The 24,884-nt window shown below is 40.4% G+C and overlaps 1 protein-coding gene and 1 long non-coding RNA gene across 7 annotated transcripts in view; one reads left to right on the plus strand and one right to left on the minus strand.

Annotated features, from left to right (window-relative positions):
* The window catches only part of Slc12a6 (solute carrier family 12, member 6), a 96,850-nt gene that overhangs the window by 63,597 nt on the left and 8,369 nt on the right, over window positions 1–24,884 (plus strand). For all 4 annotated transcript variants that reach the window (NM_133649.2, NM_001362700.1, XM_006498546.4 and 1 more), the window contains 17 exons: window positions 3,473–3,567; window positions 4,459–4,590; window positions 5,866–6,012; window positions 7,448–7,502; window positions 7,949–8,079; window positions 9,336–9,577; window positions 11,921–12,135; window positions 13,919–14,077; window positions 14,229–14,327; window positions 14,578–14,635; window positions 16,989–17,163; window positions 17,407–17,525; window positions 19,366–19,464; window positions 21,369–21,488; window positions 22,534–22,638; window positions 22,982–23,150; window positions 24,264–24,459. In NM_133649.2, coding sequence (NP_598410.2) covers window positions 3,473–3,567; window positions 4,459–4,590; window positions 5,866–6,012; window positions 7,448–7,502; window positions 7,949–8,079; window positions 9,336–9,577; window positions 11,921–12,135; window positions 13,919–14,077; window positions 14,229–14,327; window positions 14,578–14,635; window positions 16,989–17,163; window positions 17,407–17,525; window positions 19,366–19,464; window positions 21,369–21,488; window positions 22,534–22,638; window positions 22,982–23,150; window positions 24,264–24,459 — 2,316 coding nt within the window. The remainder of the gene's footprint in view (window positions 1–3,472; window positions 3,568–4,458; window positions 4,591–5,865; window positions 6,013–7,447; window positions 7,503–7,948; window positions 8,080–9,335; window positions 9,578–11,920; window positions 12,136–13,918; window positions 14,078–14,228; window positions 14,328–14,577; window positions 14,636–16,988; window positions 17,164–17,406; window positions 17,526–19,365; window positions 19,465–21,368; window positions 21,489–22,533; window positions 22,639–22,981; window positions 23,151–24,263; window positions 24,460–24,884) is intronic.
* Window positions 5,949–24,267, minus strand: Gm39908. Of its 3 annotated transcripts, none has more exons than XR_866644.3 (3): window positions 20,666–22,535; window positions 16,119–16,256; window positions 5,949–6,077 (listed from the first exon to the last, which is right to left on the minus strand). It is a non-coding gene; the product is annotated as a predicted gene, 39908 (long non-coding RNA). The 3 variants fall into 3 exon arrangements; XR_003954048.1 differs by lacking the exon at window positions 5,949–6,077 and adding an exon at window positions 23,970–24,267 and having other exon boundaries at window positions 14,767–16,256; window positions 20,666–23,216; XR_003954047.1 differs by lacking the exon at window positions 5,949–6,077 and adding an exon at window positions 23,970–24,267 and having other exon boundaries at window positions 14,767–16,256; window positions 20,666–23,219.

Genomic DNA, 24,884 nt, shown 5'->3' on the forward strand with positions numbered 1-24,884 from the left:
TTCCTTCTTTAGGGAGTTGGTTTGTTGGGATGGGTCATAGAACACAGCTGTGTCATAGTGTTTGTGTTTCTGTGATGTTGTTATATGCATCTCTTAGAGCATGTGTGACTGTCAGTTTTGACTTCCCCATCTTTGGAGTGTATTCTGTGGTGTTTCTGTGGTTCTTCCCAAAGGATTGTCTGCATGAAATTCAGCTGTGTGGACTAGAGGAATTTAGTGTTGTCAAGTGTAGTCGTCAAGGTAATCCGGTCATAGCTCCGTGGCAACAAGACTAAGGGTGGATCAGCACATGAAGAACCAACACAGCCAGGTGGGCTCAGAGCCTCCTTCATTGCCTGAATTCTGTGAATCCACTGGAGCCATGATAGATCCACTGAGTCAGGATACTATCTGGGGGCTGTGGCTAAAGCTCTAGGCACTTAAGTAACCCCTGGGAGACCACAATAGTGTAAACTCCAGGTCCTCCAGTGACCACTGGGACCTCAGGATTCAAAATCCACACCCACACTAATCTTAACACCCCCCCCCCTTTTTTTTTTATTTTGGAGACAGGGTATTTCTGTGCAGTCCTGGCTGTCCTGGAGCTCACTCTATAGACCAGGCTGGTCTCGAACTCAGAAATCCGCCTACCTCTACCTCCCAAGTGCTGGAACTAAAGGCATGCGCCACCACTGCCCGGCCTTAAAGACCTCTTAAGCCAAAGCTCCAGTTTCTCAGGGGACCCTGGGCACTGAAGCCCAGGATACTCACTGACCTCTGATTCCACTGGAGCTAGAGATTCTTGCAGACTCTCAGATTCCAGTGGAGCCAGTGACCTAGTCCCCTGGTGCTTCCTGGTCCTGCAGAAACCCAAGAGTAATAAATGCAACATTTTCCAGTTAAGTATATATTTAAATTTCCCTGTTTTTAATTTTTTATATTATGTTATGTTTTTGGATGTTTTGCCTACATATGTACCTATATACAGCAAGTGTATCTGGTCCATGGGCCAGAAAAGGGTGTTAGATCCCCTGTCACTATAGGTATAGGTGATTGTGAGTTGCTGTGTGTGTGCTGGGAATTGAACCCAGGTCCTCTGGAAGAGCAGTTGTGTCATTCTCTGTTCTAGAAATGTCTTTTCACGTTTATTTGAGCCAAGGTTCTAACAAAGCTCATATCTTAGATTTCAGTCACATCAAAAGCTTTAATCCGTAAAAGTTTACTCTCTTCAGCTTGTGATTTCCTGAAGAAATTAGATTATCTTGTTTCTGACTGTGGTGATTACATCTTTGAGCATGCTTACCATGTATTTTTGTATTTCCTTTATATTTTCTGCATTCCTGGAGAGGCTTAGTAGATTGAATTTCCATTCTTTTGCTAAGAATGAACAGTATCTTGCCCTCCGTGATGTTAGTATTGGTCAGCAGGCTCATGACTGCCTTCCTTTACTCATTGCCAGGTTATACTTCAGCTCTTTATCATTGGTTTTCATAGCCATTGAGATGACTGCTTAGATCTGTTATTTTTACAAAGGTTTGCAAACTGGCAGAGGTTTTCTGTGTACTGTTCCATGTGTCATAAATTAGCTACAATGTGTTTCTAAAAAAGTTAACTAATAACTAGTCTTTAGCAGTATAATTATCCTCAGGTGTAATTCTCACAAAACATACAGCATAGTTACTTGATTCTTCTATGATTTTTCAGTTGTATATATTGTTTCCTTAAAACTGGGCAAAATTGACTTCTTAAAAATGATTATTTTGAATGTCTCGTGTGTCTCATGCACTCCTGTTAAGTGCTCCTCCCACAGCCACTGGGAGCTTCTTCATGTCAGCCTCTTGTCCTCTCAGATGACCAACTCATCTCTAGAGTTTGCTGTCCTTTTGCCAGGCTCCTCTAATAGATTTAAAGTAATATACAGTGCTTTTAATTTTCTTTAATTTTTATATTAGTATCTTTTTTCAGTAATAGAAATCTTAGTTTTAAAGAGCATACATTTTTCTCTTCTCTCCTGTCAGACTGCAATTATGTAACTTATGAACAATTTAAAAAGTTAAAGATTAAGAAGTATTCATATAACACAAGCTCTGCTGTCTCAGGATCTTGGATTCTTCTTTGTTTGCTTACAGGTAGTTCATTAGATTCCAGTTAGGTGCTGTCGACATAAAAGTAATATGGAAGGGTTCATAGAAAAATATACTAGATGCTGATCATGAAGAGACACATATATAATCTACTACTTTGGGGACTGAGAAAGGATAGTCAAGAGTTTGAGACCAGTCTGGGCCTCATGGTGAGACTCTTTCAAAAACTACTGCTGACTTCCAGCTGCTTGGTGTACAGATAACAAAAGACAACAGAGTGCCTAGCCCCAAATTGAACTTTGATACGTTATCTCAAGGCTGGGAGTTTTGATGGAGGGGGTGGCAGGGCAGGAAGATTGTAAGAGCTGAAGGCCATGGACGTTTAAAGGAAACTGTTTTCCAGACAGAAGTGCATCTGAACTCAGTGACTGTTACAGTGTGCACAGATGTGCACAAGCTCCAGCCAGCCAGAGTCCAGCAGTGGGAATGTGGTGGGATGTGTACTTCCAGCACCAGTGCACCAAGGAGCTATTAGCATTTAATGATTGCTGTGAAGAAGAGATTCAGGTTGTCATTTACTGGTGGTGACCTTAATAATGTGACTGTGCACCAGAGCATACCTTAATCTCCAAACTAACTAAGCAACACAAACTGGACCTCATGGGAAAGAAAGTTAAAAAAAAAAAAAAAAAAAAAAGGAAGCATGCTGAAAGCTGGGTTGGAAAAAAAAAAAAGGAAAAAAGGAAGCATGCTGAAAGCTGGGTTGGAAAGCAATGAGAGGGTTGGAATATATTCAAAATACATCCTATGAAATTATCAAAGAATTTTTTAAAAAGCATCAAAGATGAAGTCACCTATTATAAGTGACAAAGCGTCAGGAAGGAGGCCAGCAACACTGTTCTGCAAGCACTTGGCACGCAACCCTGACAGCCTGCATTCCATACCTTACACAGGTGGAAGTAGAGAATCAGCTCTACCAGCTTGTGCTCCGACTTGTGCACTATTCTACACACACACACACACACACACACACACACACACACACACACCACATGCACATACATACACATGCCTTGGAAACAGCTTTTTCTCCCATTATCAGCATTAACAATTTGTAAAGTAGCCCATGTCAAGAGCAGTATAACACACCAAGAAAGAAATACTTGTGGGTTAGTTCAAGGGTAGGGCCCCCAGCGGTCTCTGTATTAAGAAAAGAACTTTGTGTTGATTCCTTTGGTTTCCTGATTTGCTTTTGCCTGACCATCACATTCTTCAAGCTCTGCTAACTGAGGTCTACCACTCAAGCTGAACTTGAATCTGAAGTGGTTTCTGCTAACACAGAGGCAACATCGTTGTTGGTGCTGCTGTCTTAGTACCCATGAAAAACTAATGTTTTCCTTTCTTTTCAGATGACGGCCATAAAAAAGCCCGAAATGCTTATCTCAATAATTCCAACTATGAAGAAGGAGACGAATATTTTGATAAAAATTTGGCACTCTTTGAGGTAATATTTTAATTATATATGTATGTGTCTGTGTGGGAGTAGAAGAGGGCATCATATTTCCCTGGAGATGGAGTTAGGAGAGTTGTGAGCCTCCCAATGTGGGTGCTGGTAACTGAACTCAGGACTCTGGAAGAGTAGCACGGACTCTTTCCCACTGACTGAGCTGTCTCTCCAACCTGCACAATGCAATTCATCAGCTACTAGGAAATATGAAATCATCACATTTCCAGAGAAATGTTTGGAAGCATCAATCATCATGTTAAGCAAAATAAGCCAAACTAAGACTGATGCTGAGTAGTGCATGTTTTCTCCCTATGTATATGTAAGTATATGTGTGTCAGAGAGGGAGGAGACTGGGGGTGGGGGGAGAGAGAGGGTGAGCACAGGCTGTGAGTAGGAAGGAAGAGATGTTAAGGGGCAGAGAGGTGAAGACCAAATAATAGAATGCATGATGTAACCTGAAAGCAGGAGTGGGGACTAATTAGGGAAAGAAGGGGGAACCTAGTCTCTTTAGAGGGTCAGAAGGAATGGGGAAGGCAGAGGAGGAGGGGAGCAAGGGAGAGCACAAGCATAACACATGTGTAGGAACCCCTACTGAGTGTCAGGACTCTGTATCCTACCTTAACTCGTTGCCCTAATTAAGCGTGGTCTTTTCTCCATCTCTGCGCTGGGGTTGGACCGCAGGCCTTGAGCATGCTGGCAGCCACTCTCACTGACCTGTCCCCTCAGCTCCACACAGTCTTTCAAATGTGAGGAAAAAAAATGTCTCACAGAAGACTTTTCTTAAAATATTTATCTGTTAAAGATTTTATCATTTACTTTTCTGTTTCCTGGTAAAGTATTTTGTTGCTGAATTTCAGTATCCTTCATAAATTATTTCTGGCTTTATAGGAAGAAATGGACACCAGACCAAAGGTGTCTTCTCTCCTCAACCGCATGGCCAACTATACAAATCTGACACAAGGAGCAAAGGAACATGAAGAGGCAGAGAACATCACTGAAGGGAAAAAGAAGCCTACCAAGGTGATGCCTCACAACACCCAGGATAAAAAAAGATGGCCTGAATATAAGATGATGAAGACATACCCAGGGCATCCATCCATGTGAAGAAACAATGTATTAGATGTTTTATGTACCCAGACAATGCTGAGCATTGGCATCATGGCCCAGGCAGAATGCACAGTGTCCTGGCTTCATGTGGGAAGCCAGTCCCTATGCTCTTTAAACTGTTAAAGTATATAACATTTTTAGTGTCAATTAATGCTTGACCAAAACTTAAGCAGAGTTAAAAACAGTGAGACTGACAAGAGTCTGCTGGAAGGAGTTGCTTCTCTGGCAGGCTGGGCAGAGGAGGCCCTCTGACTTGGTAGATTTGAGCAGAAACCATTCAGGGTTAGCCATGTGACTGACAGCACTGCAGGAAGAGACAGTAGCACATCAGTGAAGTGGATCTACCTGGCTGCTCAGTCGGCCTGGTGCAAGGGGTTTGGGGTTGGTTTTTTTGTTTTTTTGGTCTTTTGAGACTATACCTCAAATATAAGACAGGTTGGCCATGGATTTACAATCCTTCTGCCTCAGTTCCCAGTGCTAGAATCATAGGCATGTACCATGATAATGATAGCCAGCAATTGTTAGACTTTTTTTGTAATACTACTATTTTTCTTACAATAAAATTATGCCAATACACACAGGCCAGCTCTTTGCAAGGGGTCAGATGGCCTTCAAGTTTTTATTTTCCCCATGTGTTTCATTTACCAACTATTATGAAGAATTTGAACCTAAATTCTCAACAGTTTCCACAAGTTATCGCTGTTTTTAAATGAAAAGAATTTTAGCAATAGAAAAAAATTTTTGAAGAATAGAAATTTTTAGATTTTCAAATGTTCCATTGTTTAGGTATAGTAAAAATATGTAGGATGTTATCCAAATTATAAATGTATATAGATAATAGAAGTATAGTGATGAAGTTAACTAAGAGATCTTAGAAGGTAATGGTTAAACTTCCTGATGACTCTACTTGGATATTAATATGGTAAGTCTGGGCTGCAGATGGCTCAGCAGTTAAGAGCACTGACTGTTCTTCCGAAGGTCCTGAGTTCAAATCCTAGCAACCACATGGTGGCTCACAACCATCCATAACAAGATCTGGCGCCCTCTTCCAGAGTGTCTGAAGACAGCTATAGTGTACTTACATATAATAAATAAATCTTAAAAAAAAAATAATATGGTAAGTCAAAGCATCTTTTATGGCTATGGCTAACTATATAATTTCCCTTTGCCTTGCATTTTTATTTTCAGAGCCCCCAAATGGGTACTTTCATGGGTGTCTACCTCCCATGTCTACAGAACATCTTTGGAGTGATCCTCTTCCTGCGTCTTACCTGGGTAGTGGGAACAGCTGGAATCCTTCAGGCCTTTGCAATTGTCCTCATCTGCTGCTGCTGTGTAAGTCGTGCATTGGCTCCTAGAGCTTTCATTTTGAGCTGCCAAGAGTATATGCACTTGACCTCCTGGAGAACAAGCACAGAAAATATGTGAGAAGGCTCATGACCCCAACAGGAAAGAGAATTTTGATCTTAAAATCGAAAAGATTTTCACTAAGCACCCATTAGACATAACTTACATTATATAGTATATGGTTTCCTAGATTTTTGGAAATACAAAACAAAATGCAGGTCTTAAAATAATTTAAAATATGGATAATTTGAGCATGAAAACACTGATGTTGTAACAGAAAATATTAGAAAATGAATACACGCTGGGCGTGTTGGCACACGCCTTTAATCCCAGCACTTGGGAGGCAGAGGCAGGCGGATTTCTGAGTTTGAGGCCAGCCTGGTCTACAAAGTGAGTTCCAGGACAGCCAGGGCTATACAGAGAAACCCTGTCTTAAAAAACCAAAAAAAAGAAAAAAAAAAGAAAATGAATACACTATTCCAAAATGTCCTGAAAATAAAGTTGGTAGGGCCTGAATTGGGTTTGGTTACTTTGAACTCTTTTTATCCCTTTCTTGTAAATCACTTAGTTTTCCCCAGGACTTATTATCTCTCACACTCAACCCATTCTGATTCTCCTTCATTTAAACTGCTCACTCTTCTGTTCTGTGTCCCATCCCTGCACTTTCTACTGTTGCAGTTGTCTTAGTGACCATTATATCCTCCCTCCCCCCTGCACGAACTATGCAGGTTAAGCAGACATAACCTGTATCATTAAGGATTTAGGGACACAGCCTTCCCCACTTGCAGTTTCTCAAGCTTGAAACTCTAGGTCATATTTGACTCCTTTGCCATTCACCAGGGCCAATCTGTTCTCTTTGAGCTGTTTCATATGCACCCTTTCCTCCTTGTTCCCACTACCACACTGTTGGTTTTGCCTCTCATTTGCACTAAAGTCGCCTACTAGCTAGTCACTGTGTCTACAGCAACTCTCTCTTTCAAGCCCTTTCTGAACTGTGTTACTAGATAATGTTTTAATTTTTTTCCCCAATGTTTCTTGCTGTATTATTATTATAATTATTATTTGGTTTTTCAAGACAGGGTTTCTCTGTGTAGCTCTGGCTGTCCTGGAACTTACTTTGTAGACCAGGCTGGCCTCGAACTCAAAATCCGCCTGCCTCTGCCTCCCGATTGCTGGGATGAAAGGCGTGCGCCACCACCGCCTGGCTTCTTACTGTATTCTTGACCTTGTAGCTAGTCTGTAGGTAGGTTCACCCTACCTTGCAATGTTAGCTCCCTAGCTGTTCCTTTCGAATATGCTATACAGCAACCCGTCCTAAAAGTAGGTAGAGTAAAATGTTTGCTAAGTGCTCTGACATTCACACATGGGAAAGAAATACAGAAATGTCAGCTCCACTCAGTAGTAAAATCCTTCTCTTCTACAGACAATGTTAACTGCCATCTCCATGAGCGCCATCGCCACTAACGGAGTGGTGCCAGGTCAGTGCCCAGCCTTGAAATTCACAGTGTCAGTGAGTAATCACTGTGGTTACGGTTTTCCAGAGAACATGAATGTGTTTGTTCTGTTGTTCATAGGGTACTGTGACAGACACTTCCTACAAGCCAGAGAGACAAATGCTGTTTAGCTTAAGGTTTTGAAATCTCATTATTTTTAGACTATTTTTAGTGCTTGAATTTCAGCCATACTCTTTGCTTATAAAATGTTTTATTAGACTATCTTATTTCTTTAGGAAGGATTCCATTTTTTTCCCTAGTAGTGACAAAATGTAGAGTATTGGACACACCATCTTCCCCAGCAAATCTACTTTGTTACGTTCAATTTCCCAAAGTCTGAAACATCTTTTTGTGCACATTTTAAGATTATTTCTTATGACTTGTTTACAGTTCTTCTTGTGATGCTGTTCGAATTCTGTTTTGTCTTGTAGCTGGGGGCTCATACTTCATGATTTCCAGAGCCCTGGGCCCAGAGTTTGGCGGGGCTGTAGGCCTCTGCTTTTATCTTGGCACCACATTTGCAGCAGCCATGTATATTCTTGGTGCCATTGAAATCTTTCTGGTAAGTGATGGATTAACTGTTGACTACAATGTAGAAGCTCTGTGGGTTTATTTTGTCCTTAGATATCAAGGTTCCTGAGATCAGGCGAGTTGTGGCAGCCAATGAGGTGATGACTGCCTGGGACCGTCTGCTTACCATGACTCGGAAGCAGAAAGGTTGAGGTGTCCTTCACCTGCCTGTCCTGTCCCCTCTGGCTGATTGTCCCCAACTTTATCACCTCAGCCAGGGAAGTCATAGCTAAGTACAAAAGACTTGTACATATGTCAATGGAAAAAAGTAACATAAAGTTTTTCTACATTGTATGTGTGTTTGTATGTGTGTAGAGGCCAGCAATCAACCTATTTCCTCACCTGCTGTTCCTCAGGAGCCATCCTGTTTGTTGAGATGGGGTCTTTCCCTGGGACCTGGGGCTCAACACGTTTGGCTGCAGAGCTGTTCAGCTCCAAGGTTCCTCCTGCCCTCACCTCCCCAGTGCTAAGATGAAAAGTGCACACCACCATGCACAGCTCCCCTGGGGATCAAACTCAGGTGCTCATTCTTGTGCAACAAATATTTCACTGGCTGAGTTGTATCCCATACCCCTCTTTTTGATAACTTTATACCAATGAAAGAGTTTTTAATTTCTCTACTCATCTTTTCTATAGCCTTTTGAATAAAATTATTCATTTTTCTTGTTCCCATTTGGAAAGGCAGTATTCAGAATAGCAAATAGAAAACAAAAATAATCTACAACATAACATTTTTATAGACATTCTAGAGCCAAATAAAAATGTGTTTAATTTGCAGTCAGGAATGGCACATAACCTTAATCCAGCACTTGGGAGATGGAGGCAGGTGGATCTCTTTGAGTTCCAGGCCAACTAGGGCTAGGTAATCAGACCCTGTCTAAAAGTAAATGATTATAAAGAAGAAAGGAGGGCTGGAGACAGGCCCAGTGCTTAAGAGCACTGGCTGCTCTTGCAGAGGACCAGGGTTCAATTTCTAGTACCCACATAGCATCTCACAACTGTCTGTAACTCCAGGTAAAAAGGATACAACCCCTTCACAAAACATACATGCAGGTAAAACAACAGTACACGTATAAATAATAAAAATAAGATCACTTTTTAAAAGAAGGATACAAATTAATGTTTTGGTCTTTGTTTGTTTGTTTGTTTAGCTGTCCTTCACAAAAGAAACAAACTATTATAGCCCCTCTCCTTGATTGTTTTGAAATGGCCGCACATCTCCTCTACTTCTCTTTCTTCTTCTGACAGGTATACATTGTCCCCCGAGCTGCCATCTTTCGGAGTGACGATGCACTCAAGGAGTCAGCAGCTATGCTGAACAACATGCGCGTCTATGGTACAGCCTTCTTGGTCCTCATGGTCTTGGTGGTATTCATCGGCGTACGCTATGTGAATAAGTTTGCCTCACTCTTCCTGGCCTGTGTAATTGTGTCGATCTTGGCTATCTATGCTGGTGCCATCAAGTCTTCCTTTGCTCCACCACACTTCCCGTACGTACCTATCTTTGACATAGTCAGTGATGGTATCTGGTAATGTGAACATTTCCACCAGAATGTCATGGGGTGATTTCCTATTGGTCCAGTTTCCCAGAAGGAAGCTTCTTGACATACTGTCTTGTTTACCCTCTTCATCACTTCTGAAATGTAGACCTAGCAGCCATAGCCATCATTAAGGTACCTCTCTTTAAGTGTGCTCCCCCAACCCCCTAATAATGAATGTGTTTATGTGAACTATCCATGAAGGGCTTTGCAGTCATAGTCATTACCAACAACCAATGTTCAATTGCTTTTAAAATAAAAATCGATTCAAAAGAATTTTAGAGTAGTGGTCTGGAGAGAGGACTCTGTAGTTAATAGCTGATCTTCAGAGGACCTGGGTTCAATTCCTAACACCCACCCACATGATGGCTCACCACTGTCTGTAACTCCAGTTCTAGGGGATCTGGTGCCCTCTTCAGGCCTCTACAGGCTTCAGGCATACAACTGACACACACAGACATACAGGTAGGCAAAAACACCCGTATATCCATAAACTAAATCTTTGTTTTTAGGAGTTACCCAAATTGTTTATTTTTTTTCTTGGTACTGTAAGTGTTAAGACTTACCAGCTATAAAAGGAAATGACTGTCTTATCACATGTATGTCCCCTGGACGTTCCATGCCATACATAATATGCAGTAATGAAGTGATGGATTTGTTCAGTGTCTTCACTCACAGACTCACCTATTGTCTCATGGATTTGTGACACACAGGCCAGTTGACACTGAGTTATTTGTAATCTTGTTACAGAAGTTGCCTTTGAAGTCACATGAATCAGCAGGGGATCAAATTTATTGATATTACGCTGATTTAAATTAGCTTACAGGGAAAACAAAACAAAAACTTTATTTTTCATGATGAAAAGGCAGGTCCACTGAAGATGAATGACTTTCCCCAAGTCAGCTAATGGTAGGGCAAGAACGTGGGACTCTGATTTCCTGATTGCTGTTTGGTATTTCTTCTGTGTGATGTCAGTAATAAATCCCACCGTAAGTTTTCATTTTGCTTGCTTAGGGCCATAAAATAAGATCTTTTTTAGAGTTATAAAGGTTTTAGATGCAACAGTTTAGCTGTATCTCAACTTGGGAAATTCCATTTTGCTTCAGGTTCCCCTTTGGGCTTCTCCAATTTTGTTTGGTTGGAAAAGAAATCCCAGTGCAAGCTATTTTGTTTTTTAAAATTCCAGAATAATATGTTTTAAAAAATCAAACCTTTGAGAAACCATGAAACAAAACTAGGCTTGTTAAGGGTTGTTGAGGCCAAGTGATAGATCGGTGGCTCATTGTGTATGTATGAAGCCACTCTGAAGAATCTGAGCCATGGGTTTTGAGCTCAGCAGTATTTTACTACGGCTCTTTTTCTCCATTCTTGTTTATGTTTCTAGGTAGTGGAAAAAAGCAAAGCTACAGTCAATATTTGTATTATCCTTAAATTTCCTTTTTACCACTGGGTCTAGGTTTAAGGTCAAAGCCAGTTTTCTCTTGGGCCATAGAGGGATATGCTTTTAAGTCTAGTCAGGCTGCCCTACAACAGTAGCCAGAAGACTTAGAAGAGCCAGCAGTCCCAGGAGGTTATGACAATAGACATCTTCACGTTTCCTTTCCTACCTTCTTTCTTTCCTTTCCTCCAACACCCCTCCCCCCACACCTCCTGTCTAGAAAGAAAACAAGCAAATGAAAATATGGGCATTTGGACATTTTTTTTAAAAAAATAAGAGCAGAAGTTCCCTGGAATGTTATTGTTGTTGCTGGCACATGGTAATGGTGTGGGGGTGGGGCGGTGACTGCCCATGTGTATGCCTGTGTGGAAACGACCTGGGTGCTAGAGATCTGAGCTCAGGATCTCATGCTTCCAGAACAAGAGCTCCAACCTCACTGGACCACCTCCCTAGCCCCTCCAGGATTCTTTTGAGCCTGAAAATGGATGAATAGCCAAATATTTTTTGGAAGATAATTGAGCATAGTTTCTTTGTATAGTTCTTATGTTTGAATCATATTACCTACATCTGTCATTTGTATGACCTTGATCTTGGGCAGAATACTGAATCACTGTTAATGCCTCCAGCAACATAAGACAAATATTAAAATATTGTGAGATCTGTGAGGGTTACCCTGGCAGAAGATACATGTCACCTCAGTTTAAGGTGTTCATCCCTATTACCATTGCGGTAAAACCCCTGTGAGGTGACGTTTTTATCCTTTACTGACCAGCATTAAAAGGTCTTAAAGACTTAGTTTTCTCTGTTCTTTCTTCCCTTCTTGATCTTTCTCCTCTTCTCTGTTTGCTTTGATTTAGGGTCTGTATGCTGGGCAACCGTACCCTGTCATCAAGACACCTTGACATTTGCTCTAAGACCAAGGAGGTTGACAACATGACAGTACCATCAAAGTTATGGGGATTCTTCTGCAACTCGAGTCAGTTCTTTAATGCCACCTGTGATGAGTACTTTGTTCACAATAACGTCATCTCAATCCAAGGCATTCCAGGGTTGGCTAGTGGTATCATTACTGGTAAGTTAGAGAGTTTAACTAGACCCGGTTTGTTTTGTGTTGTTTCTTCTTTAAGGACAGTGGTGGGAAATAGGCGTTCCCATCTTAGATTTTTCACCCTCCCCCTATTTTTTACTTTGTATTATAGTATTTAATTACTCATAACAATGAGTTTATTATATTTTATACATGCATGCACATTATGTTATTTTGATCACATTGACTCATACTCATTAATCTCTCATTAGTTTGCATACACACTAAATTTAATTATAACTGATTATATGTTCATGGATGGTATGTTTATACCAGCGTGGGCACCTTACAGTGGCTTCAAGACTGAGGAAAAGGACTCTCCCTCCCACACTGGGTGGGTATCAAGCCTCAGGAGTGGGTGGGGTCTTGTGAGCGCCCCCTTCCTCCTCATGTGACATATTGATAGAGCCCATCTTGTGCAGGTAATCAGAGATGCTTTGAGTTCAAACATGCAAGAGCCAGAAAGGCAGTTTGACAGATACAGCATGTCCATTTAGCAAATATAGGCAGTGGCTTCCCCACTAAAGCCAATGACCTAGACCTTAATTAGTGATGGTTATGATTGCAGTTGTAAGGATTGAACCCAGGGAATAATGTCTGACAAGCATCACATACTCTACCATTGAGCTACACCCCAGCCCACTGTCTAAGACTGTCCTATTGAACATGGCATGGATCCCTGTGTATTTACAGATGACTTTAAACTCAGAATCCTTAGGCCTCAGACTTCTGAGTACTGGCAGGATTATAGGCATGTACCACCATGCCCTGCATATATCTGTTTTTCTCTTGAAATTATATTAATGAGCTTCCTTGCAAAGTGCAGCTGTTAAAATTTCCCCTTTTTTGAGAACAGAGATGGACAAATGACTTTGTAGCATAGGATAAGATAAAATATTTTGTGAATATTTTTATTTTGCAATATTCCTCAAGCTAACTTGAAACTCCTGGGCTTAAGCAGTCCTTCTGCCTCATGTTCCTGACAAGCTAGGACTGCAGGGATTTGCCTTTGTATCTAATTTAATGTACTCCTGAAAAATTGCCAGTGGTTTTCCTTCAGTGATAGCTAAAATAGAACTGTTTTAATGTCACCAAACACACCTATGTTTTCCTAGACAGCTAAATTTCTGAAATTCTTTTGTTGAGTGATGTCCACCTTAAATGTCTTGTCCACAGATTTCTTCCAAGTTCATACTAAGAGGTTAAAACTGTTTTGATACTAATTAAAAAAAAAAAGCTTTACATTTGAGAACTAATTTAAAAATGTTTTGTCCACAAATTTCTTGCAAGTTCATATTAAGAGGTTAAAACTTTTTGATACTATTTTTTTTTAAAAAGCTTACATTTGAGAAATAATTTAAAAATAGGCTTTATGGGACATGTGATTTTAGTCTGCTTAACTTTTACTAAGTTGTGTTAGAAAAGTCAATTACATTTATTATACTAAAATATTTTGTAAAATTATTTTAAAACAAATTAGAAATATCACATTTCATCCTATAATACTTACATGTGTTCATGTTAAAGAAACAATGGTTCTTTAAAAACATTAAAGGGCTGAGGTAGAGAGAGGGCTACGGTACAGTACTTGCCTAGCAAGTAAATGGCTCCTGGGTCAGTCTCCAGTACAGTAATTATAACAGTAACAATAGGCGTCTCTGGTTGAATATTGTTTGGGTAAGAAATCATATAGTTGTATTACTTCCATATTGCATTTATCCTTCTATTCTCTTTCTTCTTATCCACCCCACCCCTCAACCCTTTGCAGAAAATCTTTGGAGTAATTATTTACCAAAGGGTGAGATAATTGAAAAGCCATCAGCCAAGTCATCTGATGTCTTAGGCAACTTAAACCATGAATATGTTCTTGCTGATATCACCACCTCCTTCACTCTGCTGGTGGGGATCTTCTTTCCCTCGGTCACAGGTAAGTGGATAGGGCTGTTACTTGTTTTAGTTGGCCATCAGCCACAATGAGTGAGCTTTCTCAGTGTTCTGTTTACCCCTAGTCTTCAGGATCAGTATGAACATCAGAGTGCCCAGAAAGCTAAGAAGTTAACTTGGTGTTTGCCCTCTAGGTATCATGGCTGGGTCAAACAGATCTGGAGATCTGAAAGATGCCCAGAAGTCTATTCCCATTGGGACCATCCTTGCCATCCTGACCACATCCTTTGTGTGTATCCTTTTTGTGAACTTGGTTTGAGTTATGGTATGGGATCATGCAATAGAACTAGGATGATCAGTACTTTCATCTAATAGTAATGCCATCTCTTAGTACCACTTAAGTTGCCAGATAGTTGGCCTGCTTCATAAGCATTGTTAAAGCATTTTATAGAAGTAATGAATCTAGCAACTCATTTACTGATAGTGTAGTTATTACATAAAACCAAAAGACAACAATAATTTCCTTGACTGTCAGCATAACAGATTTAAGCAATGTTGTCCTTTTTGGTGCATGTATTGAAGGAGTCGTTCTCAGAGACAAGTATGTGTAACAACCATATGTCTTCTTCTATGACATTTTGTCACTAGTGTCAACACATATCAAGAAACCAGGTTATAACTAATAAAATAGAAAATGTATACATTGATCTAAAATGTGTGTGTATATATACACACACATATGTAGATACTATATATACATACATATACATATATGTATATATATATGTATGTATATATGAGCTTGTATAGCACATACAACACCCCTAGATTTGATTTTAGCAAAAAAACGTTTGAAAAGGGGATTAAAATATATGTGCATAATTTAGCCTATGATAATGTGATTTTTTTTTTTTTTTTGCAATGTTTCTCAAGCTAACCTCAAATTTCTGGGATTAAAGACTCCTACTGCCTCAAGCAGTAAATATAGTACATAATAAGGACCAATGATATTTTGTAAAATACAACAAAGTAGCTCCTTCCTCCATAAAACCACATAAAGTTGTCAGAATACTAATAAATACTTCTTTGTACACCAAGAATTGCTAGAAAGTTGTACAAAGGTAGATCACGTTAAAGAAACTATTTCATAGCTCCAGCATCTGCTCTACAAGAGAGAGGCATCTATTTATTAACACTTGGGCATTCTGAGTGAATTGGAAACTAACTTTCTTCATGAAGGCTACTTAGTATTTATTACTTCTTTTCTCTCTCATATGTTTTGTGAGATATTTGTGGATCTCTCCCTGAAAGCTGCTAATTCTTACATTTTCCACTTCAGTCCCTTTCACTAGGAATGTAAGTATCTTTCTACCCTAGGTGTTTCCCCTCATTTTCATCCATGATCCAAATCATTTTTAAGCCCTGGGACTCTTATCTACTTCTCACTGTTCAGTGGTCCCATCAGTATGTACAAGGTGCATACCTAAATATAATGTAAGCAATATCACAGCAAGCCAATAGCCAGCATCAAACTAAATGGGGAGAAACTTGAAGCAATCCCACTAAAATCAGAGACAAGACAAGGGTGCCCACTCTCTCCCTATCTATTCAATATAGTACTCGAAGTTCTAGCAAGAGCAATTAGACAACAAAAGGAGGTCAACGGGATACAAACTGGAAAGGAGGAAGATATCACTATTTGCAGATGATATGATAATATACATAAGTGACCCAAAAAAATCCACGAGAGAACTCCTGTAGGAGCAAATAAACAACCTCAGCAAAGTGGCTGGACACAAAATTAACTTGAACAAATCAAAATGTTTAAATATATTAATTTTTGCAATTCTTAGGAATCTGCCTCAAGGAAAAATATCTTATGTTTCATTGAATATGTGTTCATAATGATATTAATTACAGTATTTCAAATTATAGAATACTTGTAGGAGGGGGCTGCAGTTGGGATGTAAAGTGAATAAATTAATGAAGAATATCAATAGTAGAATAATGGATGATATAAAACTGTTTTAAGTAGATAGAAACATGCAAAGTATGCATAATGCTAACAAGTGAAGATTATGGACCTCTTGAGGCTGGAGAAACGGCTCAGTGCTTAAGAGCACTTGCTGCTTTTTCAGAGGACCCAGGTTGAGTTGCCAGCACCTCCCTGGTAGCTCCCTGCAGTTTTGGGCATTCTGCATCCTCTTGTAGCCTCCAGGCATCTGGTACACAAGGAAAGAGTAATGAATGCTCTTAAGCGACTGTGGGCCAGTTTCCACCCCAAGGCAGATTAATTGCCATTACAGAGAAGTCTGTAAATGAAGCTTGGCTTGTTTTTTAACTGTACTGTTTGTTTTGTGTCCTTAATATGTATTATTAATTTTCCCCTCCACAGTGGTGATAGGGCCTCAGAAATATGCTAAGTAAATGATGTATTATATATCCCTAGCCCAGAAACTTATTTTTGAGACAGGGTCTTGCTGTGTATCCTGAGCTGGCCTTGAACTTGCTGTATAGACTATACTGGCCTTGAACTAAAAAATGTAGCCTTCCTATCCCCAAACTCAGCCTCCTGAAAGCTGAGGTGGCAGGCATGTGCCATAATGCCTGCTATTATGAAAAACCTCTACCTTTACATTTTTCAGTATTCATGTTTGACTCAGTTCGAGACTTAAAACTTATGAGCGCTGGGCATGGTGGCGCACGCCTTTAATCCCAGCACTCAGGAGGCAGAGGCAGGCAGATTTCTGAGTTCAAGGCCAGCCTGGTCTACAAAGTGAGTTCCAGGACAGCCAGAGCTATACAGGGAAACCCTGTCTCAAAAAAACCAAAAACAAGAAAGACCAAACAAACAAACTTACAAGCAAGAAAACGTAACTGGGTGAATGTCTTCCTAACTTTTAATCTAGAGTTGTTTTCAAATCAAATTTCTCTATTCTTTCTTTCTTTCCCAGATTTGGGGATGCTGTAAAAGGGAATTTGGTTGTAGGCACCTTATCCTGGCCATCCCCGTGGGTGATCGTTATTGGCTCCTTCTTTTCAACATGTGGGGCTGGGCTGCAGAGCCTCACAGGTGCGCCTCGGCTGCTGCAGGCTATCGCCAAGGATAACATCATACCTTTCCTTAGGGTGAGTGATGGGTTGCTGTGCCCGCTGCCTTTTTTCCCCTCGAGATTTTATGAAAAATATTACCTTTTTCAGCTTTAGAATTGGGAGATCATAAATGTAGGGACATGTAGAGTTTTAGTACAAGGCCCTCAAAATCCTTTGTATACATTTATGTATGATTGCTCTGAAGTTACTTTTCAGATATCTGAAATGGGAACATTGTGTCAGAGGCCCCATGCCTGATGTTTTTTCTCATGTGCACAGGTTTTTGGTCACAGCAAAGCTAATGGGGAACCTACCTGGGCTTTACTTCTAACTGCTGCCATAGCAGAGCTGGGAATTCTCATCGCCTCCCTGGATCTCGTGGCCCCAATTCTTTCCATGTAAGAGCCACTTTATTCTCAACTATGGTTGTTTAATGATAAATAACATGATTTCTATCAGTCATCTAAAAATAGTGATGATGGCAGAGGTAACCAAACATAGGCTTCACTTTACTTAAAAGAATGTTCCTGAGATGGGGCTGAAGATGTGACTCGGTGGCTAATAGCATGTGTGGGTCTTCCAGAGGAGCTACGTTCAGTTCTTAGCACCCAGGTCAGGAGGCTCACAGCCACATATAAGTCCAGCTCATAGAGAACTGACACCTGACCTCTGTGAGCACTCACGTGAACACACAATTCAAATAAATCTTTAAAAGACTATTCCTGACAACTTTTATATACCCCTAACTTTTATAAATGACTGTGATTTTATAGAGGGAGGGGTCCTACATACAAGTAACTTGTATAACTTTAAAAGTTACTCGAATCCCTACCTTCTTTTCCTTCTGTTTTTCCCCTTCTTTTTTTTTTTTTTTCCATAAAGCTTGCATTTGAACCCAGGGCCTCATATGCACTAGGCATGCTCTCTACTGCTGAGCTACATTCTCTAGCCCCTGCCTGTATTTTATGAGTCATTAGCAGTTGATTTCACTTTTGGCATCTACTCATTTACCTGTGCATTACTGATGATTTATTGTCTATCTGACATTGGGAATATGAAGATGTCTCAAGACACTGATAATAGGTGAGAAATCCATGAGTTCCCATATAGTACAATGAATGAAGAGTGGTAAAGGTAACTGCTGGGTGCCACGAAAGCACAGCACATAGAAAGGAAGTTTCTGTAGCCAGTGGCATGTGTCTTGAAGATAACTAGTTATTTGTTACGCAGAGAAGGAGGCTGTGTCTTACTCTGTAGTTCCAGGGGATTCAGTGCCCTTTTCTGGCCTCTGCAGTCACCCTTACATATAAAAGTAAATCAATCTTCACTCGGTATGGTGGTACATACCTTTTCAGTTCAGCCCAGGAGGCAGAGGCAGACAGATCTGTGAGTTTGAAGCCAGCTTGGTATATATATATCTAGACAGTTCTAGGACAGCCAAAGTTACATAAATGAGACTGTCTCAAAAGAAAAAAAGTATGTGTGTGGGGGGAGGGACTAGAAGAGGATAGTATTAAACTAGAAGTTGGAAAAAAAAAGAAGTGCAAGCCTGAACTAAGGTGAGGGCACTAAACAAGAAAATAAAGAAGTTTTGGAAGTTTGAAGTCGGCAGAACTGTAGTTCTTGGTAGGTAAATGTAGGGGAAGAATGAATAAGGAAGTAGAAATAGGGATTAAGTCCTGATCATCTGGGAAAAGAATGGTTGTGCTGGGCCCAAGAGATGGCTCAGTGAGTAAGAGCACTTTCTGCTCTTCCAGAGGTCCTGCGTTCAATTCCCAGCAGCCACATGGCTGCTTACAATTTTCTGTAATTCCAGTCCAAGGGGATCCAACACCCTCTTCCACCTCCACAGGCTCTTAGCGCACACATGGCACAGAGACATACATGCAGGAAAACACATACACATTTTTTTTGTGTTTGAGACAGGGTTTCTCTGTATAGCCCTGACTGTCCTGGAACTCATTCTGTAGACCAGGCTGGCCTCAAACTCAGAGATGTACCTACTCCTGCCTCCCAAGTGCTGGGATTAAAGACATGTTCTACCACTACCTAGCCAAAAAAAAAAAGGTTTCATCAGCCAAGAGAGAACATTGGAAGATAAACAGATTTGGGAGAGAAGGCTTCTAAAGTTCTTTAAATGGTTGGTGCTGTATAAATAGGGTTTAGTAGTGCACAGGCCTCCAGTTGAATTATTATATCATTTTATAATAATTCCACTTACTGTTTTTATTCCTCCAGGTTTTTTCTCATGTGTTACCTCTTTGTGAACTTGGCTTGTGCCTTGCAAACATTGCTGCGAACCCCCAACTGGAGGCCTCGATTCCGCTATTATCACTGGTAAGTTTTCATCTTCCTCCTCATCTTTCTAGAAATCTAGGAGAGTCTGGGTCCTGAATACATTTTTTTTAATTGGCCAGCCACACCATACTATTGTGATGTTCAATTGTTGCTGGCATTCCTTCTTTCCTACTCTTTCCTAACTGTTATGTATCACTTTATAATAACATAACAGTGGCAGAAACTGAGTACTTCTAAGGCTCACGTCCACCTTCCCCTTGCACAGCTGCCTTTCTGTTCTCTCTTAGCTGAGCACTGGCTTGCATCATCTCATCAGTTTTCATCCTCACACTGTTATCAGAACTTCACTCAGTAACTAAGGGCGAGCTGTGAAGTTAGGTAACTGAAGACCTAGTTCACCTTCACTACTTCCTTGTCCAGGAATCTGCTTGAAAGCATATAGACTCCTGAAATCTTATTTTACTAATTCATAACAGGGAGGAATAGCGCTAACATGCACATTAATACAGTGCTCTTACATAGTAAAGCTCTCAGTGAAAAGCTGTGGTACTGTGGTACAGTTTTGCCAGTCCTGAAGGAGCCATCTGTGTTTCTTTTTGGAGGAGGGGAGGATAGATTGTTCTAGGTTTTGGCTGGTTGGATTTTGGATTTTGGTGTTTTTATTTGTTTGGTTTTTGGGTTTTGTTTTGAGACAGGGTCTCTGTGTTGCCCTGGCTGTCCTGGAACTCACTTTGTACATCAGGCTGGCCTTGAGCTCAGAGATCCACCTGCCTCTGCCCCTCAAGTGCTGGGATTAATTAAAGGCATGTACCACCACTGTCCAGCTGTCATGTGTCTCATCGTTTTCCTGTGAGCATATGATCGTGTAGATTTTTATGTTTGTATATGTGTACCTTACTCCTTCTCTGGCTTCACTTACTAATACTGGCCAATGATGGGTCATTTATGTGGCAAAAATATATACCTACAACTGGTTTTAACACCTCTCATCCTTCCTCTAGCTTTAACATTAGCTAAAAGTTTGTGGTGAGCATTTTTAGTGTTATATTTTAGCCTCCAAAGTAACAGTTCTTCTATTTACAAGTGAACATTCGTCATAGAACTAGAAAGGCAATACTGCAAACAAAGGAGCTTCAGTAATACTTTATCTATCTGCTGTTACTATTCATCACTAGCTTTTCATCACTAGATTCTACAGTTAAGGGTATTAAATACTCATAAAAATGTTAGGAATACTTACAAGAAAAATATTTAATACCACATTTAAGATTCCTGATGGTATTCAATCTCTGCTTTTCCACATAAGTACTAATTGTCCTTGAGGCAAACAGCACTGTAGCATCCTCTTCATAGTTCATGATTGCCTAGAAACAGGAAGGCCTAGGCTTTACCCCACATGGGCTGGCGTGAAGGCTCAGTAATAGTTGGCCTGCCTACATGAACAAGGCATTGAGTTTGAGCCACAGCACTAGGAAGAAAAACAGTAAGAGTCCTTGCTACAGCAAACATATGAGGAATTTTTTAATAACAATTTTCATTTAGATTTAACACAAGTTGTGTCTGTAATTAACTGGAAATTAGTATGTAATAACAACACTTATATATCAGTATATTATAATGTATATTAGCATGTATTATATTTATATTAATATGATATATAAACGCATCATTGATTATATAATGTATAATATAATTTTAATATAGTAATATAATTTGTTATATTAATCATATTTTATATAATTGTGCCTTGTATGTTATATTAATGAAATATAAACATATAATATATAACATACATTGATATCTATTATATCTTATATTAATTTATTTATATATACATATTAAAAACAATCCCCACCATAGTCTAGGAAGCACCCCTCAAACTGGTGTCAGTCCTTGCTTCTTCAGATACTTCTTGGTTTATAATTATGATTTTCATTTTCTAGGGCCCTCTCTTTCATGGGAATGAGTATCTGTCTAGCTCTGATGTTCATTTCTTCTTGGTATTATGCCATTGTAGCTATGGTAATAGCTGGCATGATCTACAAGTACATTGAATATCAAGGGTAAGTTTGAATTTTACCCCATCACTGCTGAATGGGGCAATCAAGAATGGCTAGTTTGGGGCTGGAGAGATGGCTCAGCAGTTGGAGCACTGACTGCTCTTCCAGAGGTCCTGAGTTCAATTTCCAGCAACCACTTGGTGGCTTGAAATTATGTGTAATGGGATCCGATGCCCTCTCCTGGTATGTCTGAGGACAGTGACAGTGTACTCACACACATAAAATAAATAAAATCTTTAAGAAAAAAAAAAAAAAAAAAGAATGGCTGGTTTGGCCATGCATGTTGTCACAGTAGACAGGAGGCTGAAGCAGGAAAGTTGCAAGTACAAGGCTGGGCTCCATATCAAGATTCTCCCACACCAAAAAGGAAAAAAAGAAATGCTGGGCTGGAGATATGATAGCCCAGTGTGGTTAGTAGCACTTGCTGTCCCTCCACAGGACCATAGTTTGGCTCCCAGAACTTACCCAGCAGCTCTCAATCCACATGTAACCCCAACCCCAGGGGATCTGGCACCTGTTTTGATCTCTAGAGACACATGAACATCCATGAGCATATCCACACATATACATAAATAACGCTCTAAAAGTATAACCCAAATATAAACAGCTTAGCTGTCTCAAGCAGGGGATCATCTGAAATACAATTAACCCTGAAATAACCAAAACCTCCAGCAGCCTCCAAAACTGGGAATGAATTATCTTCTGACTCAGATTGCTTTGGCTTTACTTCCATTATTTTGAAAATCACAATTACAAGTAATTTCTGAATCTGAATTGCTGTTCCAAATAGTTACTTTTGAATAGATCCACACAGGGTTAAGTGAGTAACCCTGGCAGCCTGTATTGTGAACCCCTCTGTAGGGCAGTCCATCTCACAGTGTGTTCCTCACGCTAGTGGGGGACAACAGATAAACCACAAGCCTGAGTTTTAATCTTCTACCTTGTACATACTTTACTGCTAGATTTAGAGAATCCTGGGTTTTATTTTTTGAACTTGTACTCACTATAATGTAAACTGACTATCCCTCTTTTTTCTTTTTCTCCCAAGGGCTGAGAAAGAATGGGGGGATGGTATCCGTGGGCTGTCGCTCAGTGCAGCCCGCTTCGCTTTGCTCCGTCTAGAGGAAGGACCTCCTCACACTAAAAACTGGAGGTAAAGCAGTCACAAAGCAGAGCTTAGTCGTGTGTGCCCATAGTTAACACACAGCTGTACTCTGCTGATCACCAGATAAAGAAATGATGTGGCTCAAGGAACTGTTGAACTATCCCCTAACCTTACTGCCTTTCTTACTCTTATATCTATTGTTGTTACTCTGTGAATATTGGTCAGTTTTAGCTAATACTGAGAACATTCAAAGTACCCAAGAACCCTCATCTTACCATTCCACTGATTCCATTCTTCTGTCAAAGTTGAATGCTTTGTGGCCCTCCTGAGGTAAAGGATGGAGATGCCATCAGTTTCCCACACCCACCCCTTCTCACTCACATCTTCCCAGGCCTCAGCTGCTCGTCCTACTGAAGCTGGATGAAGATTTACACGTCAAGCACCCTCGCCTCCTCACCTTTGCCTCCCAGCTCAAGGCAGGAAAGGGACTCACGATTGTGGGCTCTGTCATCGTGGGGAACTTCTTGGAGAACTATGGTGACGCGCTCGCGGCAGAGCAGGTGAGGAGCACTGTCTCTGTCTGTGCTTCTCAAGCATGTGTGCCCTGCAGGCTTCCAAGGCCAGCACTGCTGTGAGGAAGAGGGCAGTCATTCTCTCCCAGATGGTAAACCTTTTATGTTATCATAGAAGAGGAGCTGGAAAATCCTTTTATTCCTACTAACTTCAAAAATGCTTTTCTGAGCGGGGCATGTAGTGCCTGCCTTTAATCCCAGCACTTGGAAGATAAGTGGATCTCTGTGAGTTCAAGGCCAACCTGGTCTACAGAGTGAGTTCCAGGATAGCCAAGGCTACACAGAGAAACCCTGACTCACACAAAAGCTTTTCTGTATGTACCCTTGACAACAGATTTCCTAGGAAATCATAGAGGATAATAAAGCATTTGAATAGTATAATAGATGTAAAAAAAATCAGAAACATTAACCCAGGTGACAAAAATTAATTTTTTAAAAAATCATATGGTTACAAATGAAGAGCCTTACCCTAGATAACCACTGACTTAATTTGTGTCTTTGGAAAAATCATATCCATTTTGTGCATCATTATTACCTTTTCAACAAAGGAGTAAGGTAAAAAGAAATGGGTATATGATATTAGCTCTAAGTTAGCTTGACTAAATGCAGCACTAATAATTTAAATGCAGGTGTCCTTACCATTCAAACATCACAATAAATAGAAGAAGAGAGGAGGCGGGGGAGGAAACCTTATCTGAGGAGATTCTGAAGTAAAACTTCCAGGATCATCAGATTAAGTTTCTTGAAAAAATAAGTCAGGACATGCCTGGGATGACAAGAGTATGGTGTTTCCACTAGTGAACTCACCCTGCCAGTCAAGCCATGTCTGGTGTTCACTTTTTGGACATCCCTGTGCTCAGTGCTTCACCTGAAAGGGAAGCACGCAGAATAGAGGAAAAGGGAGAGGAGCTACATGTGGACAGCCAGCTACAGATAGAAATACAGATGACACTTCACTGAACACATTTAACTTCTTGAAGTTTTCTGTTGAGATAATCTTATGTAGAATCTGGGGAGAGATGGAAATACAGAAGCCAGAGGGAACGATAAGGTTAAAAGTGCAGGATAAAGCAGTTGAAGTTTTGTGTTTTTTTTCCTCAGACCATTAAGCACCTAATGGAGGCAGAAAAGGTAAAAGGATTCTGCCAATTGGTGGTGGCTGCCAAGCTGAAAGAGGGCATTTCACACCTCATCCAGTCCTGTGGCCTCGGAGGCATGAAACACAACACAGTGGTGATGGGCTGGCCCAATGGCTGGCGTCAGAGTGAAGATGCTCGCGCTTGGAAGACTTTCATTGGTACAGAGTCTTGTATTAACCTGAGGGCCCAGAAGGGGGACTAGATTAAATCTCTGTCACCCTAACTCTGTCCTAAAGTAGAGACCATGCCATGAAACATACTGTTAGACAGCCACCTAAAACTAGTAACCTGATGAAAGAAAGGGGACTAGATTAAATCTCTGTCACCCTAACTCTGTCCTAAAGTAGAGGCCATGAAACATACTGTTAGACAGCCACCTAAAACTAGTAACCTGATGTTAGCCCGCCTTCTTCATCTTTACATTTATGTCCACAAAGTATTTAGCTATGTCACGTCTCAAACTGTCATATTCCATTCTGATGACCCCACAGGAACTAGAAAGATTCTTTCGTCAGTCTCTGACAAATTCATGCATTAAATATGTAGTATAAAGTATCCACAGTTACCTAAATCACGGTTCCCC

The sequence above is a fragment of the Mus musculus genome, chromosome 2, assembly GCF_000001635.26.
Source record: "Mus musculus strain C57BL/6J chromosome 2, GRCm38.p6 C57BL/6J".
Lineage (NCBI taxonomy): Eukaryota > Metazoa > Chordata > Mammalia > Rodentia > Muridae > Mus > Mus musculus.